Source organism: Manacus vitellinus, unplaced genomic scaffold (assembly GCF_001715985.3).
Source record: "Manacus vitellinus isolate BGI_N305 unplaced genomic scaffold, ASM171598v3 scaffold_0_pilon, whole genome shotgun sequence".
Taxonomy (NCBI): Eukaryota; Metazoa; Chordata; class Aves; order Passeriformes; family Pipridae; genus Manacus; species Manacus vitellinus.
Genome location: NW_021938789.1, coordinates 31440520 through 31456451, shown reverse-complemented (window position 1 = coordinate 31456451; position 15932 = coordinate 31440520). Strand labels below are relative to the sequence as shown.

The 15932-nt window shown below is 38.8% G+C and overlaps 2 protein-coding genes across 2 annotated transcripts in view; one reads left to right on the top strand and one right to left on the bottom strand.

Moving 5' to 3' along the window:
* Nucleotides 1-7025, top strand: part of SAP30 (Sin3A associated protein 30) — a 10676-nt gene extending 3651 nt beyond the window's left edge. Inside the window, exons 3-5 of the mRNA XM_029959443.1 lie at nt 537-659; nt 3302-3400; nt 5483-7025. Coding sequence (XP_029815303.1) covers nt 537-659; nt 3302-3400; nt 5483-5605 — 345 coding nt within the window. The 3' untranslated portion in view covers nt 5606-7025. The remainder of the gene's footprint in view (nt 1-536; nt 660-3301; nt 3401-5482) is intronic.
* Nucleotides 7026-7726: 701 nt separating this feature from the next.
* Nucleotides 7727-15242, bottom strand: SCRG1 (stimulator of chondrogenesis 1). Its single transcript, XM_008933106.4, has 3 exons — nt 15127-15242; nt 10713-10973; nt 7727-9217 (listed from the first exon to the last, which is right to left on the bottom strand). The coding sequence occupies exons 2-3, from the start codon at nt 10946-10948 to the stop codon at nt 9163-9165; spliced, it is 291 nt and encodes a 96-aa protein (XP_008931354.1). The 5' UTR covers nt 10949-10973; nt 15127-15242; the 3' UTR covers nt 7727-9162.
* Between the last annotated feature and the right edge of the window lie 690 nt (nt 15243-15932).

The window sequence follows — 15932 nt, the reverse complement described above, 5'->3', positions numbered from 1 at the left end:
ATTGCCCTTAAAGGACGCGGGCCTGGAATGCAGGGCTGGTACGCGCCGAGATCTCCCGCAGCGTGCAGATCCCTACAAAGAGAAAGTTGTAATAAAAAGAAAGAAAGTAAAATTAAGTGTGTTGCGTGACCGCGCCGGGTAGCGGAAGTAAAACAAGGAGGGAAGGATATAGATGAGGAAATGAGAGTCGTGTTTTTCCTCTCCAGAGGACAACTAGAAGCTTGTTTTTTGTTTGCGTGCTGCTCGGCCCCCGCGCTGCGGTGAGCGGGCGGACGGAGGGCTGTGCTCGCGTCTCCACAGCCTGGCACTGCTGAATCGGCCGAGGGCAGCATTTCGGCGTGCTCTGGGCCCAAGCGGTGGCAGCGATCTGTAGCGCAGCACACCCTCTGTTTAGAGGAAGGCAATAGAAAAGCTTCCTTAACCCAGTTAACGCAGCTTTGATTACTGAAGGGTTGTCTTTCTACGCGCATTTGTATCTTAAGTCTGGGAGATACACTGCATGGATTTGATTGAAAGACGCCGTTTTACTTTTGTAGGCAAGACATCTGTATATTTGTGACTTCCACAAAAATTTAATTCAGAGTGTGAGAAATAGAAGAAAGAGGAAAGGCAGCGATGATGATGGCGACTCACCAGTGCAAGACATCGACACTCCAGAGGTAGCTAAATAGTTGTATTTGTTTGGGTTTTTTTCCTAATTGCTATGTTAAACTTGTTTTTAATGACTTCTGAGTCTGCAGCGATACTGCTTCCTCACTTTTACAGCTTTTCTTACTCTGGGGCATGTGGGAAAGGGAAGACTCTTGATTCACACTGTTCTTAATATAACAAAATTTAACTGAATTTTATGCTATATTTTGTGGTTAAACTATGCACAGTAGAATGAACAAGAGTCTATTTTTAAGTGATGGTTCTCTCAGAAATCTGCTGTTTTCAGCCTTTTCTTTCTTAGCGCTTCCTCTCCAGAGTGGTACTTTGCCACGTACCAGCAAACTGTCTTCTGTAGGAGTTGACAGCTTGAAGGGAATTGCACCCAGGACTTGGGATATAAATGCTTCTCTGCCCCATCCCTCCAGTCCTTTCTTCAGTGCTAAATGTGTTGCAAATGGCTCTTGGCAGTTACTACATTGCCTTAGTCAAGTCAAACCCTGAAAGTTTAACGACGGTGGCTCTTTGCTTCTACACCATTGGTCAGGGGAAGAACCATTTGGAGAGCTATGCTAGGAAGGAGTGGAGAAATACGATGTTTTTTGAAACTGTTTTTTCTACTGCAGATCAGTGAAACCTCACCCATTTAAAATAAGGGAACTACAGCTTTCAGCCTTTTCCGTAGTGTAGTGGGAGAGTCTTGGCACCTAAGGCTCTCTTTTTCCTACACGTGATCTGGGTTATTTCTACTACAGCATGGCTTAGCAGGTGCTCCTCAGTGTATTAATTTTGATCAGAGGCTGTCATGCCTGCCTGTCCCTTCTGAGAGGCATTGTTTAAGCATTCTTCAGAAATTGCTCTGTAAGTGTTAATTTAATGGCATCCTTGTGGTCAGCATCTGCAGATAGCAACATAAGTGAGGAAACTTTGTGCAGGAATCTGCGCTTAAAGGCACGTGTCTCCAGTCTGAAGGTTCTGGCTAAGAGGATTTTAGGGGATTGAGAGTAGTTTGATGTTGGGCTGTGTTGTTTGTCTGTTAAATATCTGGAATTGCTTCTTGGAAAGTTCTGTCTAAAGCTAGTGCTCTGTGTGGCTTCAGGTAGATCTCTGACACCGTGTAATTGCAACTCTTCTGCAAGCCTGTTTTGTTTTCACATGCCAGAATTATAAAACATGACACAACTGATGGATATCTCCAGAACAAGAAAATGAGCTTTTTTTTTCTTAACGGTACTACTACAGGGAAGAAAACTGTCTGGGAACTGTTTTTGAGGAGTTTCAGCTGGCTGTTTGGATAAGAGCAGTATGTTCATTCCACGTAATTACTGTATGTCTTAGACGCCTGTTGGCTGTTGACCACCTTTATTTTTAGTTATTATCCAGTTTAGTGAGGAAAAAGAGTATCATTCTTCTGAAGACTTGAAGGCCCTCCTCTTTCCTTCTCAGTCTTGACTGTCTACTGGTTAGAAGTAAAGACAGTCTCTTCCCCTACAGGAGTGGAAGAGACTCCTGTGGTACTGGTAGCTTCCAAGACCTGCTGAGAAGCTGCTGCCACTCCTCTGCATAATGCTCTGGGGGTGGGTTCTCCACTGTGACTTGGGGAGTGGAATTTAATGCCACAAACTTTAGAACATCAAAGGACGCTCATCCTTTACCATGCAAGGTGCCCTCACCATAAATCTGGCCAGGTTGCCAAGTATGCAGGAACACTGCTGTTTTCAGTATTCTATAGTGAGGCTGTTAAAAGAATTTAAAGCAAAAGTGAGCGCTATCATCAGTCTTTAAAGTAATGAGTTTGGAGAATACATCTAGTAGAATTTCTCATTCAGCCTACTTTCTCAACTTGCTTTCCCACTCAGTCATCGGATTAAGCTCTTATGTTATCTAAGAGAATGGGGGGAGGTAAGCTGTAGCCGGGAGAAGTGACTGTTGATCAGAGGTCATGGGATTCAAAACTGACGGAGTACTGGATTAAAGCAGTGTGTTTGTATCCCTAAGAGGACTTTGTGCAATTCTCTCAACTGTTGACGCACACTGAAAAATAGTTTTGGACATTTATGCCCCTGCACATGAGTCCTGTATTGTGCTTATAGCAGGGATACTTTTGGAGAGCAAGAGCAGCTGTTTTCTTTTCTCACCTTAAGCCAAGAAAACTTTGTACTGCAGACTTTTTCCTGATTCTAATATGTTCTCTTTCATGGTGCAGATATGCTGTGTCTTGCATGTAACTTATTTAAGATTTAATGGCTGAAATCACATTGTCGGGGCTTCCTTTGAGTCATCATCTTCATAGATGTTACATGAAAGTTATTACTGGACTTTGTGTTATTGTGCTTGAACTGGGGAACAAACAAAACCCCCATAACTGATTAAAGTACATTAATGTGTTCTAAATACTGTCCACAGCTAAAGGGAGGCAGAACCATGCTCAGTAACAATAAAATGCTCTTGAACTGCACTAGGCTGTTTTTCTTTCTGCTGGAAGGTGCAGGGTGGAGTTTGTTTTTTGTCAAAATGACATCTGCTGAGCTGACTGTTTACCCTTGCATATCTGTGAGATTCCAAAATGTTTTTGAGAGGCAAACTGTTAATGACTGAATCGTTTTCAGTTACATTAGATTGTTTTCCTCCCCTTCCCCATCTTTTCTTCTAGGTTGATTTATATCAGTTACAAGTAAACACACTTCGAAGGTACAAAAGACACTTCAAGCTACAGACCAGACCGGGACTTAACAAAGCACAGCTTGTTGAAGTATGTATGAGTGTTTTTCCATAATAGAAAATGCAACTTGCTATGGCATGTGGTTTTCTATACGATTTGATCCTTGCATAAAGTGCCTATATAATCTGGATTTTAGGAGAACAAAAGGGAGCTGCTTATCTAGCTTCCTTCATTGGCTGTAGCTCCTGAGCCAAGTAAATAAAAAATAGAAGCTCTTTCCCTGAGGAGGAACTCTTTAACTTCCAAAAGGAGTGTTTGCTGCTTAAAACCACAGTGTTGAGTTGAAACAGGAAGACGATGTGCATCCTTCTGAATATCATAGAATTGTTGATTTATTATGTCTGTACATCAATCACAGCTTTACCTGAAATGCCCTGCTGAAAAGAACTAGAAACTGAGAGGTGGCAGTGAAGTTTTTGTAAGGTTCAGACTTTGCTTTAAAAAGCTAGTTACTGCAACCATTGGTGTTTCTGTACATGTAAAGTATGGAAACCTGAAAAAACATGCTTCTCTTGATAATTCTGTTAAAACCACTGGGGTCTGCTCTCAGAAAAATGGATTTTTATGAAATTAGGGTTTTTCTTACCAGTATTTCTAAAAATGCTGAAGCTGTGTGTGAGTAAAGCTGTACATAAGCATCTTTGCTTCATGTGAGTGCAATTTTAAAGGAATTCTTTTGTGCTGCAGAGATGCAGTCACAGCATGTTCGTGTAAGTACGTGGGAAAGCTGGTGATCTTCTCTTAACAGGGAAGCATAGCTACTGTTTTTTTCACTTCTGTGCAGTGATACACTCAGATGTGTTTAAGTGCAGACACACTGTTCATCTCTCCCTTAATCTATTTGGATTAAAAGTAAGGTTTTTAGCTGTATGGGCAGTCTCAAGGCTGAGCTGTAAAAGAATAGTGCTACTGCCACTGTGTGTAAGAATGCAGCATCAGTCTTCAGTTTTCCTGAAAGTAGGTTAAGGTGCAGCTAGCTCTTGAATTAGCAAGACTGTGAACTGAAAAAGCACAGGCAGTTTTTGTTCTGCAAAACTGTGTTGTTTCTGAGAGTCTGCTTTAGATACATCTCATGATGCAATCTCATGATTGCACTAGTTTATTCTTGTGCTACGTGGTGTGCATGGGCAAAGCTCTTTCTGTCACATGCTTGATTTGACTGACCTGCAGGTGTTTGTGAACCATAGCCACAGGACTTCCTTAGTATACAGTATGTGTGATTCCTTGTAACCTGTCCTAACATACAAGAGACACTGCTCTAGCTGTTACTTAAAGTCCACTTCAAAGGACGCTGTCAGACTGCTTCTCTCTGGATGTTTTTGGGGGTAGAGTTGAGAGGGCGTCCTAACTTTTTAATTAGGCTAAACGCATCTTATATCCTATGGTAGTTAAATGAGTAGTCCAGTGTTTCTCACTTGTTAATTTTAGTCTACCAGCCTGGCAAAAAGCCAGAGAATGGACTCAAACTGGTGTAATATTTTGCATAATTTCTTTTAAAGCTGATGTTCATTTTGATGAAGGAAAAGACTTCTGAAATGACAGAATTGATTCAAGAAGTGTTTACAGATTGTTATATTTTAGTGGTTACAGCACAGTGAATTTTCACTGAAAGCTCTGTTTGAAGAGCTGAATGTTCAATTATAATTCTCGAATATTCTTGTATTAGATGTTCTGTATGTGATTTGATGCAGACACAGACCACCCCCTAACCTGAGTGAGCAGTAGTGTCTCATATCTGTGCTGTCACTGCCAATATTCTATGGTCATTACTCGCTTTGTATTCAAACTTTAACTAAACCAATTTTATGATAGTCCCATTCTTATTTTGATATGTTTGGGGTTTTTTTCCTGGAAAGTTTCAGGACTTTTTACTTTGGAAATTAGTGTATAGGCTGCTAGTTCTCAATATCTAGTTCTCAATAAAATGGTTCCTGTTTACCTTTTTTTATGAATTTTAAAGACTTTTGAGGAAAGGCAGCTTTTCCCTTTTTTGCAAGCTTCTTGATTAGTCTTTCAAACTTTTACGTAATACATTTAAATCTGAATCGTCAGTTTCTGTATATAACCTGTATATAAGTGGTTATTTAATTTCCTTGCATTCTTCCTTTATAGATAATTGGCGGCCATTTTAGGACAATTCCAGTGAATGAAAAGGACACCTTAACATACTTCATCTACTCGGTGAAGAATGACAAGAACAAACCAGATCTAAAGATGGATAGCGGGGTTCATTAGGCGGAAAAGGTTGGGACTCAGAGACTCAGGCCGCAAATCAAAAGACTGAGGTTTTGTTGATATGCAGAAGCTTTCTTTGTAATTTTTTTCTCCTGAGAACAATTGTCTCTGTTTTATTTTTCATAACCTTGCTGATTTGTTTGAAAACCATCTCTTATGAAACAAATTTCCTCAGCAAAAGTATTTTAAATAAATATCACAGGTATTGTTGCTCGACTGGGTGTGTCTGTAACTTTAGTGAGTTGGACTTGATGATCCTGATGGGTCCCTTCCAGCTCAGCATATGCTATGATACTTGTATCTAATAGTTAAGCTTTGAATTATGTAATAATATTAAAATATTTTTCAATGAAAGTGTGCCAAGGATATATTTATGAATGTACTTAAAGTTCTCATAATGCAATGCCTTTAATTTAAAAAAAAGCTGTAGCAGACCTGGCAATAGGTTCTTTTTCGTAAGGTAAAAGGCTTTAAGTGACAGTTCCAGTAGTTAGCTGGGCAGAAATGGCTGAATAACACTTTCTTTTCCCCTTTGGAAACATGAATTGATGGAAGTTTTTCTGATTTGTTTATTCACTTTGTCCATGCTGAGATACCTGCTTCCCAGCTCTGAGGCCTTCCTACTCCTATGTTAAAGTGGAAAAAAATGCTGTTCTCAAATTTCAAAGCTGTAAGTACGGATGAAGAGACTGCTGCAGCTTACTGTGCTGAGAAATCCTTCAACTCAGTAAGAAATCCTTTAGCTGCTGACTTTTCCATTCATCTACATGGACTGCTGCTAAGAACTTAATTGGAGAATGAGAGTCAGAGTCTGTGCGGGGTCAATACAGTATCTTCTAATAGGCATACTGTTTCTTTTTCATTGCATGCATCAGCTCAGGCTTGTTTAAAAAGAATGACAAACCCTCACAATAAAACCAAAACTTCTGGTAACATATGAGGAAAAATATCCAGCAATACTTATGCTTTCAATTGAGTGTCTTAGTAAAGTCTGATGTTGAAGATGGTATTACAAATGACTTCTTGTATTATCCTTTTAACTATTGTGCCAGTCCAAATGTGTGGTGTATGTGATTTCTTTCTGCTTTAAGCTGTGCACATAGGTTGAAGAAAAAGCTGAGGGAAAATAGTTTTCATCTTAAAGCAGAGGAGAACACAGCTTCAGCTTGTTCAGTAAGCATTAAATTGCAACTCCTAACCTTATCAGATGTTTATAAGCTTTTTCTTAATTTGGGAAAAATGAAAAAGCAGTATGTCCATGGTCTAATCTGCTCGATACTTGTGAGGTTTTTTTTGAAAATTACTACTTTTCTGGCATCACTGCAACTAAGATCCTTTACTTTGCTTTTTTTGACCTGTGATGCTTGCATAGAACTGAATGATGATAAACCCTAATCTCAAACTGACTGTCTTCCCAGTATCTCTCAGTGGTGTGATTTTTTCGTTGTACTGTTTTATGTATTTCCACAATACAGTTCTGCAATGCTGGCCTAAGTTCAAGATGGTTAGTGATATCTAGCTAGTGACAGCTAAAATTGGTGCTCCTTTGAAGATAATGTTTTCATGCCTGTTTCACTACAGGAACTGTGAATTTGTTTCCTAAATATCCTTTGCACAAATTCAGCTTCTTATCTTCAAAGTGCAAGTTGCACAAACAGCCATGGAACCTAGTCATGGATAGGACATCTGAATGGTAAAGACTTTTTCTCTGTGCATGATGGGGTTGAATGTTCTCAACTAGGCCTGGCAGGACCTAGGTGAGACCTGGCAGGACCTAGAAGAAGCTGTGTGAGGGAAGGAGAGACACAAAAACAAGTTTCTCTGGGAAATCAGTGTTAAAGTAGTAACTTAAGTGACCCTGTCCTGCTGCATGTGTAAAGTGGCAGAACTTTGTTCAGTGGATTATGGATTTTTCAGGAGTGGTGGAAAGAAGGTAACTAAAAGCCACCAACTTTAGTAGCCAAATTTGCATTTGCCTTAATTTTTTCTTGCCGCCGCTGCTTTGGAAAGCTGTGAATGCCAGGCATATGCAACATGACTCTTGTAGAGACTAAATGGCACAAACAACAGAAGTTACATACCCTAGAAGCTTATAGAGGACTTTGAACAAGAGCAGTTACCCTATGCTTTGTTAGCAGAGCTCTGATATCAGATATTTTCACTGTGTTGCCAGATTTATGGGGTTTATTTTACTCTTAATTTGGTTGGAAGCCCAGATGACTCAGGAATAATTACACAAACAAAGCTTTAAAAGCCCAGTGACACAAACAGTTTAACAGTCAGTAGTGCAAAAATAGTACACACAGATTTACTTGAGACATTTATTATTGGCAGTCTATAATCACCGCCCTCAGTATCCAACCCTTGTTTGCTAATAGGAAGAAAAACAGTCATCCTGATATTCACATCCTGGCATGTGAAGTAGCCTGGTAAACTAGTGGTAGCAGTTTGATCTAATGTGTAAGATTACTAAGTGAATAATGCACTTTTTGAGTGGAGATGACTGAGTAGTTGCTTCAGTACTGCATACCTTCCACATCACTGACTTGATACCTAAAGAGTCTTTGTGTAAGGCAGCAAACCAGGTTTACTACCTGTAAACGTGGCTTGTTCAGGTGGCTTTCCTTAAACTTATACAGTCCCACTTATACATACTCAACACTTGCCAGAACAGATTGCAGTATAAGTGAAAAACAGCCAAAAAAATTGTCTCTTTCTGTCTATTGCCTAGATATCTCTTAAATGTTAAGATGATTAGCTCTATGTCTTCTCCTCTAGCTATTTCCTTACAGGGCTAGCCTAAAAATAAAAAGCCAGCATTTTAACTTAATTCTGGGGTATTGTATTTCAAATAAGACTTGTTTAAAAAAAATGTACTGTTCTAGTATTGTAAATGTTCAGTGTTAAGATTAAATAATTTAAGGTTTTACAGATCGCACAGTTAAGGCAGGTGACCAGTTACACTTAATTAAGACCTAAGACCATTTAATACTATTAATGTCAGTTTTGACTTTTTTTATTCCAGTGGAATGTTTTCAGATATGAAAATACATGGCTTTTGTATGTGTATATATTTTAAGATGCCTAAATAGAATGTGGGAACCTGTCTGCAAAAGTACCAGGGACTGAGTAGCTTCAGCTTGAAAAAGCTTTGAATGTGTGATGGCAATAATGTAGTAGGAAGCTGCACTGCCATAGGTTGCTGTGAGAGTCATGTTCCTAATGACGTGAAGGCTTAGGCTTGAAGTTTCTTCATCCAGACTAGTTGAGAATATTGTGCTGAGACAGAAGAGTTGCACTTTTTGCTGGGGTATGCATATTAATATGCATTAAGAGCTTGTACAATCTCTTAAACCGTTGGAAATTAGGTCAGCTACCAAATTTGAAAGAACTTCTTACGTGCTTGATATTCCATAAAGGTGTAGAAAGGAAATTTTTCTACAGTGTAAAATGAGGCACCGTTTTGTGGTTAGACTGTGGTGGTTTTGTATTTGCCCTTGAAAGCATTATTACACAATTGTAGAATGATGTCTGTTATCTTCACCTGCAGACTTGAATCACTGACTGTTGCAGGGGATCACAAAAGATATCTTTGGTCCAAAGAAAATATCCCTGAAAGATATGATCAGATATTTAATTAGCCCATTGGTTTATCAGAGCTTTAACATGACATACATTTCCCATTGTGGATATTTTTTAGTACATGTTGTGGTATGTGTGGGATTACTATGTGTGTGGGAATGTCCTTCCAGCAATGCAAATGCAACTGCAGATCTGAATGAAGATACTACCTTTCTACCTCTGCTGACCTGGTTTAGAAGCGGTGACAAAACTGACTAGATTGCCAGAACTCCACCCTCGTATTTTAGCTTTGAGAAAATAAACTTACCAAATAGATTATATTATCAAAATATAATGCATGCATACTGGTTTAGTGCGGTTTGTCCCTAGAACAGACATGCAAAGAAGGTCTTATGTAGCTCAGGATGGTGGAAGGAATACTTTTTTAGGTATTTTTTTAGTCTGCTCAAAGCTCAGAGGTTGAAGCTAAAAACTCCCAGTGTGCTTCACAGTGAGGACACCATATCTGATTTTAGGGAAAGTGAAAGATGGAAAAACTTATTGAAACCCTGCTCTCAGTCTGAATGCGAGATTTTTAACTTTAGAAGTCTTTCGCACTTGGTTCAACTTGTCTCCCCTACAAGAGCGTTGAAAACTTACCCATTATTGGATTTTCAGGGAGTGTTAAGAGAAGCAAATATTAAAAATAGTTTTTGCTTGCCTATATAATACCATCACATTTTAGTGTCTCTGAAGTATTAATAAGTTTTGAACTGTTGTTATTTCTAATCCAGATGTACTGAAGAAAAGATGTTGCTGAAAAGCTGAATGAAATAATACCTCTTAATACGTTTTATTACTTGAAGCACGTATGGGCTGGTGGTGGGTTTTTTAAGTCAGTTATGTTTTTTCTGTTTAACAACAACAAAATGCTCTTGTTCAGTGAGAACGTCACAGTTAAGCTTTGTCAGCAGTACCAGAAAACCAAGGAAATGCAGATGTTCTGGGGCTAAATCTTTTCCCTGCCTTACAGGTATTTGTGAACCTCTGTTTCCCCCATCTGATTTCCTGCTGTTAAACAGCTATCTTTACAGAATCATTTATTCAACTGACATATGTACATATACCTTAGAATATCAATACTGTTCTTTTCTGTAGAACAGAAGTCAAATAGTTTTGATTGTGGTCTGAAAACATCTTCATTGCAAAATGCTGTGGATAAGGATTTCATGTAGTTGTACTTAGTTTGGATCAAACAGGAGTTGAAAGTTGGGTGATTTAAATGCTGAATTCCCCAGTACTAGGACAGGAAGGTTTACAAAATATGCTAAACAAGTCCTATGTGAGCCCCTGAAAACCAAAACCTGAGATACTGACAGCATATCAGATAATTGGCTGTATCTTAATATCATTTCAAGCCATCTGAAGTGATTAATTTCTTTAAAGTGGTAGCTTATTCCACCTGTGGAAACTGTAAAATGATGGAAATATAATGAGCAGTTGTAAAAAAAATGTATGAGTTTACATGAAATGAGTATGGTCTTACTTTGGGCAGCAGAGCAATTCATTCAAGTTGCAGTAACAGATCACCTCACAGCCCTTCCCTTCCCAAAAGTGATCTTGCAGAGTGTCATCAATTTGTCGAAGGTTCTCCATGCCTTCGGGGATGTTGTGACAGTTGTGGTCTTTGAGGGCCCTCTTGTAACAAGAAGGACGGTGGGAAGGCACCGTGAGGGTATCCAGGAGGGTGCTCAGCAGAAGCAGCGCCGAGAACATCTTCATTTTTGCAGCTTCCCACAGCAGGGTGCTAAGGAGAAATGAGGTACGTGACACAGGTATTGCAGCTGAACAGACCTCTCTCCTCAGTTTGCTTCCTTACTTACATTTTTTTCTTTTTTTCCCTGTGAAGTTTTGGAGGATTGAGCATGAGTTCTGGAAAGTGTTTTCTCCTAGGAGGTAAATAATATTGCAGGAGAATTGATATTCATTACTTTCTGTACAACCTTGGAAATCCTTTCATCAGGAATTGAAGCTTCTGATGCTGGCAATTTTGTTGTTTCTTTGGCCTCTCACCTTGAGAAAATTGCTTTGAGCTGGCTGCATTTTCTCAGTGGTGTGACTGTGTTGATTGCTGCCAAACCAGGGGAAAATGTCTGGGTGTGTGTCCTTGCCTTCCTGGCCATTTTACCTGTCAAAACAGGAGTCACTCACATAAAATTAATAGTATCCTTCCCCATCGAAGTTGTGGAAAAACTGCTGGCTGATTGAATCCTCTGTTATAGGCTGCTTGAAAAACTGAAGCATTATACAGCTGAGAAAGCTGAAGCTCTCTGCAGTGGTGCCAAGTGCCACTGTCCTGGACTGCAGATTTGGGTATGATACTGCATTACGGAGAATTTTTTTTTAATTGGTTTTTTTTTTTAGTATTGCAGACTGCTTAGTTGAGCCTTGCTACTGCAGGCCATTATGGCTTAATTGGCTTTTTAAAAGATGGGATAAATTATCCCTTGCAAAACTCTCCTGCTGGTGACTAGGATTTCCATCGTCTTGTTTAACACTAGTTCTGCTGTTCTTAGCTGCTTTGCACAGAGTTTGACCATGCCACAAAGCTTTGGATAAGATCCTTGAACTTGGCATTCACTTTTAAATTAACATTTTGAACCATGTTTCAACCTAGACTTTATTGTATTAGGAGAGAGAGTGGGTGTTATACCTTTCCTCATGCTTGAACAAAAGGGATCTGATATCTTACTGAATTTAGATGGGAATTCTGCTCTGAGAACTAAAGCAATGACCAGCTCTGCCGAGCACTCCCTGTGTGCTTGTTACTGTACTTGCGTTGGCCTCAAGGAAGCCTTTGCCATCCTTCATCCTGTTGGCACTTCAGAGTTGATCCCCTGACATGCTGGCATTATGGGCCAACCCTAGTCTTTCTTATGGGGCTGCAGATTAGAATGCTGTAGGCTAAGCCAAAAATAACAAGGCGTAAGGCAATGTCTGATCAAAGACTATCAAAGGCCATGTTAAGATGGCAGAGCTATTATCTGGTTAAGGTAAAAAATGAGGTATGCCAGCTATAGAAGTCAATTAATAGAGTCCTATATGAGTTATTCTGTGAAAATCTTGAGATCACCCTTGAAAAACAAACCATAAACTTTGAAATCTATAATTTACAGTATTTTATAGTAATTTTTCTTGGATAGTTATCTTGGCACCATAGCTGTCTGACTTATCTTCCATTTCTTCAACTAATGAATAACATGCCAGGGACTATTAGAAAATCTGGGAATTTAGATTCATATTAGGGATGACACCTCAATGCTCTTTGGTTTTGTTTTAATATTAAATTTGGGGGGTTTATAAACATTGGTATTTATATTTAGACTTGGTTTTTTTGAACACCAGTAGCCAAATAAAATATTAAAAAGTGACCTATATACTAAAGAACATGGCTGAAGTTAAAATAAGCTCTTGTGTATTTTTTTAACTTCTGTTGTAGAAGCAAAATTCATGGAATAATTCCTTTTAGTTTCCAACTTGTATGGGAACTCTTGACTAGAAGACTCCTATAAACGATCAGTAGTGGAACCTTGGGGATCATGGTATCTTGCTCCTGTGTATTTTTTTTTGTTATTATTATTTCTAATCATTCAGGTGATCTTCCCCTACCTGGAGTTCTGCTGGAATGCTCATTTGAATCTGTTGCCGGCTGCCTGTCTCCTCAAAATTTGGAGGAATTCACTCTGTCCTGAGAATGGGCAGATTCTTTACTGTCAAAATGCTGGATTCAAAAATCATGACCTACAGTTTAAGGTGATTCTGTAACTCAGTATTTGCCTTGAAATATAAGAAAATATTGCTGTAGTGCATCATCAAGAGTGAGTGTCAAAATCAGTATTAGCAAAGTCAACATGCAGGAGAGCAATGGATAGAACAGCTTTTCTGACAGGTTACCTATGCACCTTACCAGTGTTCAGCACTGTTACTATTCAGAAAAAAATATTTATTATAATTTTGTTTCTGCTTAAATATTTCCTCTGGGGTTTTTTGCAGATCACATAACCACATGGAAATTTTTAGTCGAAAGACCTATCCTCAAAAGTCTGTTTCTTTCCTGAGAACGGTCCCTATTTGCAGATGAAAGATTGCCAAGGATCTGAAGTGTTTCATCAGCTCCCTGCACAGGATCAATGCTGGTAAACTCAGCAGACCTTTCAGATGCAGCATCTCTGTCTGATAAACTGCTGCAACTTCTCTTTCTGAACATGGTTGTGCAGATGTTGGAGTGTCACTGATTGCCTAGGTAAAGAACAGAGCTAGTATGTGTGTATTTATTTCAAAATGGGTGTCCAAGACCTTATCTGCTTTTTCATACCACAGAAGACAGTCTTTTCTCATAAAACAAGTCAGGAAAATGTGAACAAAACCAATCACTAAGGTGACCAAAAGACTCATTGTTAGCAAGCATTCTCTTATATTTCTTTATTTTATAAAACTTTCTGTCAAGACAGCAATGCCATTCGTGCAAAGCCTGACCAGGTTACTCTATCAAGATTGTATAATTTCAAATTCTAGCAGGAGTAAACCATCTGAAAATACTGAAAATGAACTTGCATTTACGTAAGTTCTTTTCAGTTAATTATTTTGGTTATTTTGACATCAGGTAAGTAAAATTTGAGACTAAATGCAGCTGGGAGTACAAGTACTCTGAAATAGTTTGGAGCTTTTTGTAAAGGAAAAGGGTTAGTTTGGGAATATGCCTGGTGAGTTGGGAATCAATGCTGTCCCTACTTGTTCAGCTGAGAGCATTTGAATTATCCTGCCAGGCAATTTGGCGTCATCTAATCTTTGGTTCTGCTAGATGCAGAGGTAGTCAGAAGAGACCAAAGAGAAAACCCCAAGTTTCAGCCTGCATGTCCAAGAACAACAGGGTAATAGTTCAGTAGGAGCTCAGGTGTTAGAAATAGGGAAAAGAGAAGTGGCACAAAATGTGTATTTTGGCACCTCTAGAGATCCTCCATGTTTGGAAAAATACAAATATTTACAAGTTGGTCTATCAACCATTAAATATACCCTTCATTAAATATACCCTTCTTATATCCTTAAGCAGGCTGTGTCTCTAGTTGCTTAATGTTGAAAACAAGAAATACAGTAATTGCTACACTTTTGGGGTATTATCTTTTCCATTCTGTCCAGTGGCATGTGCCAGGTTAACAAGTTGCACTTAAGAAGCAAGTATATATTAAATTTGTTTCCTTTTAATGTTTTGAGTTCAAGAGCTAAAAACATTTATTGATAATAAAATGTATCTTATTGTTTTGTCAAGTTTCCCTTTCAGAAACACTTATAAAATGCTAAGTATTTAATATTTAGGTGTGTCAGTGCATGATAGTTAGATTTATTAGTGCATTCCTAAGAAATCATTACATAAGAGATGCATAACTGATAATATAGTGAAGAATCTTTTCCATTAAAAAAAAATCCTTCAAATCTATTTTGTTTGAACTGTTGGTGCACTGTAAGGACAGTATCTATGCCACTGAGGATGAATTCCGTGAATTACTGCTTTGTAATTATCATCAATACCATGATTCTTTCCAGAAACTGAGTTATCATTAAACCCCATTTATTTTTCTTTGAGAAAGCAATTCATTGTAAACACACCCCTTTCCATACTCACCAATTTTGCAACATTGAGCACTGGAAGGCAATATAGTATGTTTAATGACCTCAGATGTTAATATGTAGCATCCAACTTTGAAAAAAAGCAAGATAGTAAAAGAATTATTTTGAGCTGGATCCTAGCCATGTATCTGTCTTAAATTGCACCTCTTGCCTATGATATAGCAGCTTCTCCCAAATCATCTTCTGCATGTTTCCACATATATTTCTAATTCTGTGCTCTGTAACTAGCAGCAGCAGAACAAGTACACAAGGATAATTTCAGGAGCAAAACGTACCTTTTTCTTCTGCTTTACTCCCTTTCACTTTCTTGGCAGCCGTATCTTTTTAGATGGACCCAGAGAGAGTTAGAGCTAGCGGGGATGAGAAGAGAGAGGGAGGGCTGATGGGAGATGCTGTACAAACAGCCCTTTGTTTGTCCTGACTTCTGCCTGTGACTGACGAGCTGTTCTCCAGCAAGGGGTCAGAGGAAGCTCCAACAAGGGGTCAGAGGATGGGGCTTCAAAGAGCCACCTTTTGCAGTCACTGCCAGCCTTGTCTAGGGGCAAAAAAATGAATGTGTTCCTTCTAGAAGGAAACAATTAGTTCATCCCGAATCTGATGCGAAGGTGTCTCCTCACAGAGCAAAGCATAACACTGAGAATGACAGAAGAGGAAATATCCTGTGGAATAACTGTGTCTTGCTTGTCGAGTGTGAGCAGGCTGGAGGGAGCAGGAAGGAACAGACTTCTGGGGTTGCACAGGCAGAAAAATGTGGTTTCTAGACAGATGCCTTATTTTGCATTTGGTGGAGAAGAGCAGACCTACCCAACAATCTCCTGCAAAGCTTTAATTCTTGACTTTAGGATCTTTCAATTTTCTGAACCTGACATAATAAAAAAAATCCTTTCATTATATTAACCTGACTTTTAGTAAAGCATACTCAGTGATGCCATGCGTCCAGTTCTTTACTGAACAAGTGTTTAATCAAGAGGTAAAGTGTTACATTGAACAGTATTTCAGAGGAAGTTATTTTAGACTAATACAACTAATCAAATGATCTGATACCATAAAAACACATAAAGAGATTCTTAAATGGAGTTGA

What these genes read in the sequence shown, in the direction of transcription:
- SCRG1 (XM_008933106.4), bottom strand. Translation starts at nt 10,948, where the DNA reads ATGAAGATGTTCTCGGCGCTGCTTCTGCTGAGCACCCTCCTGGATACC. An exon ending in GAATTGCTCTGCTGCCCAAA is followed by an intron (nt 9,218 to 10,712) that starts GTAAGACCATAC and finishes CATATCTTTCAG; the next exon opens with GGATATTTTCTTTGGACCAA.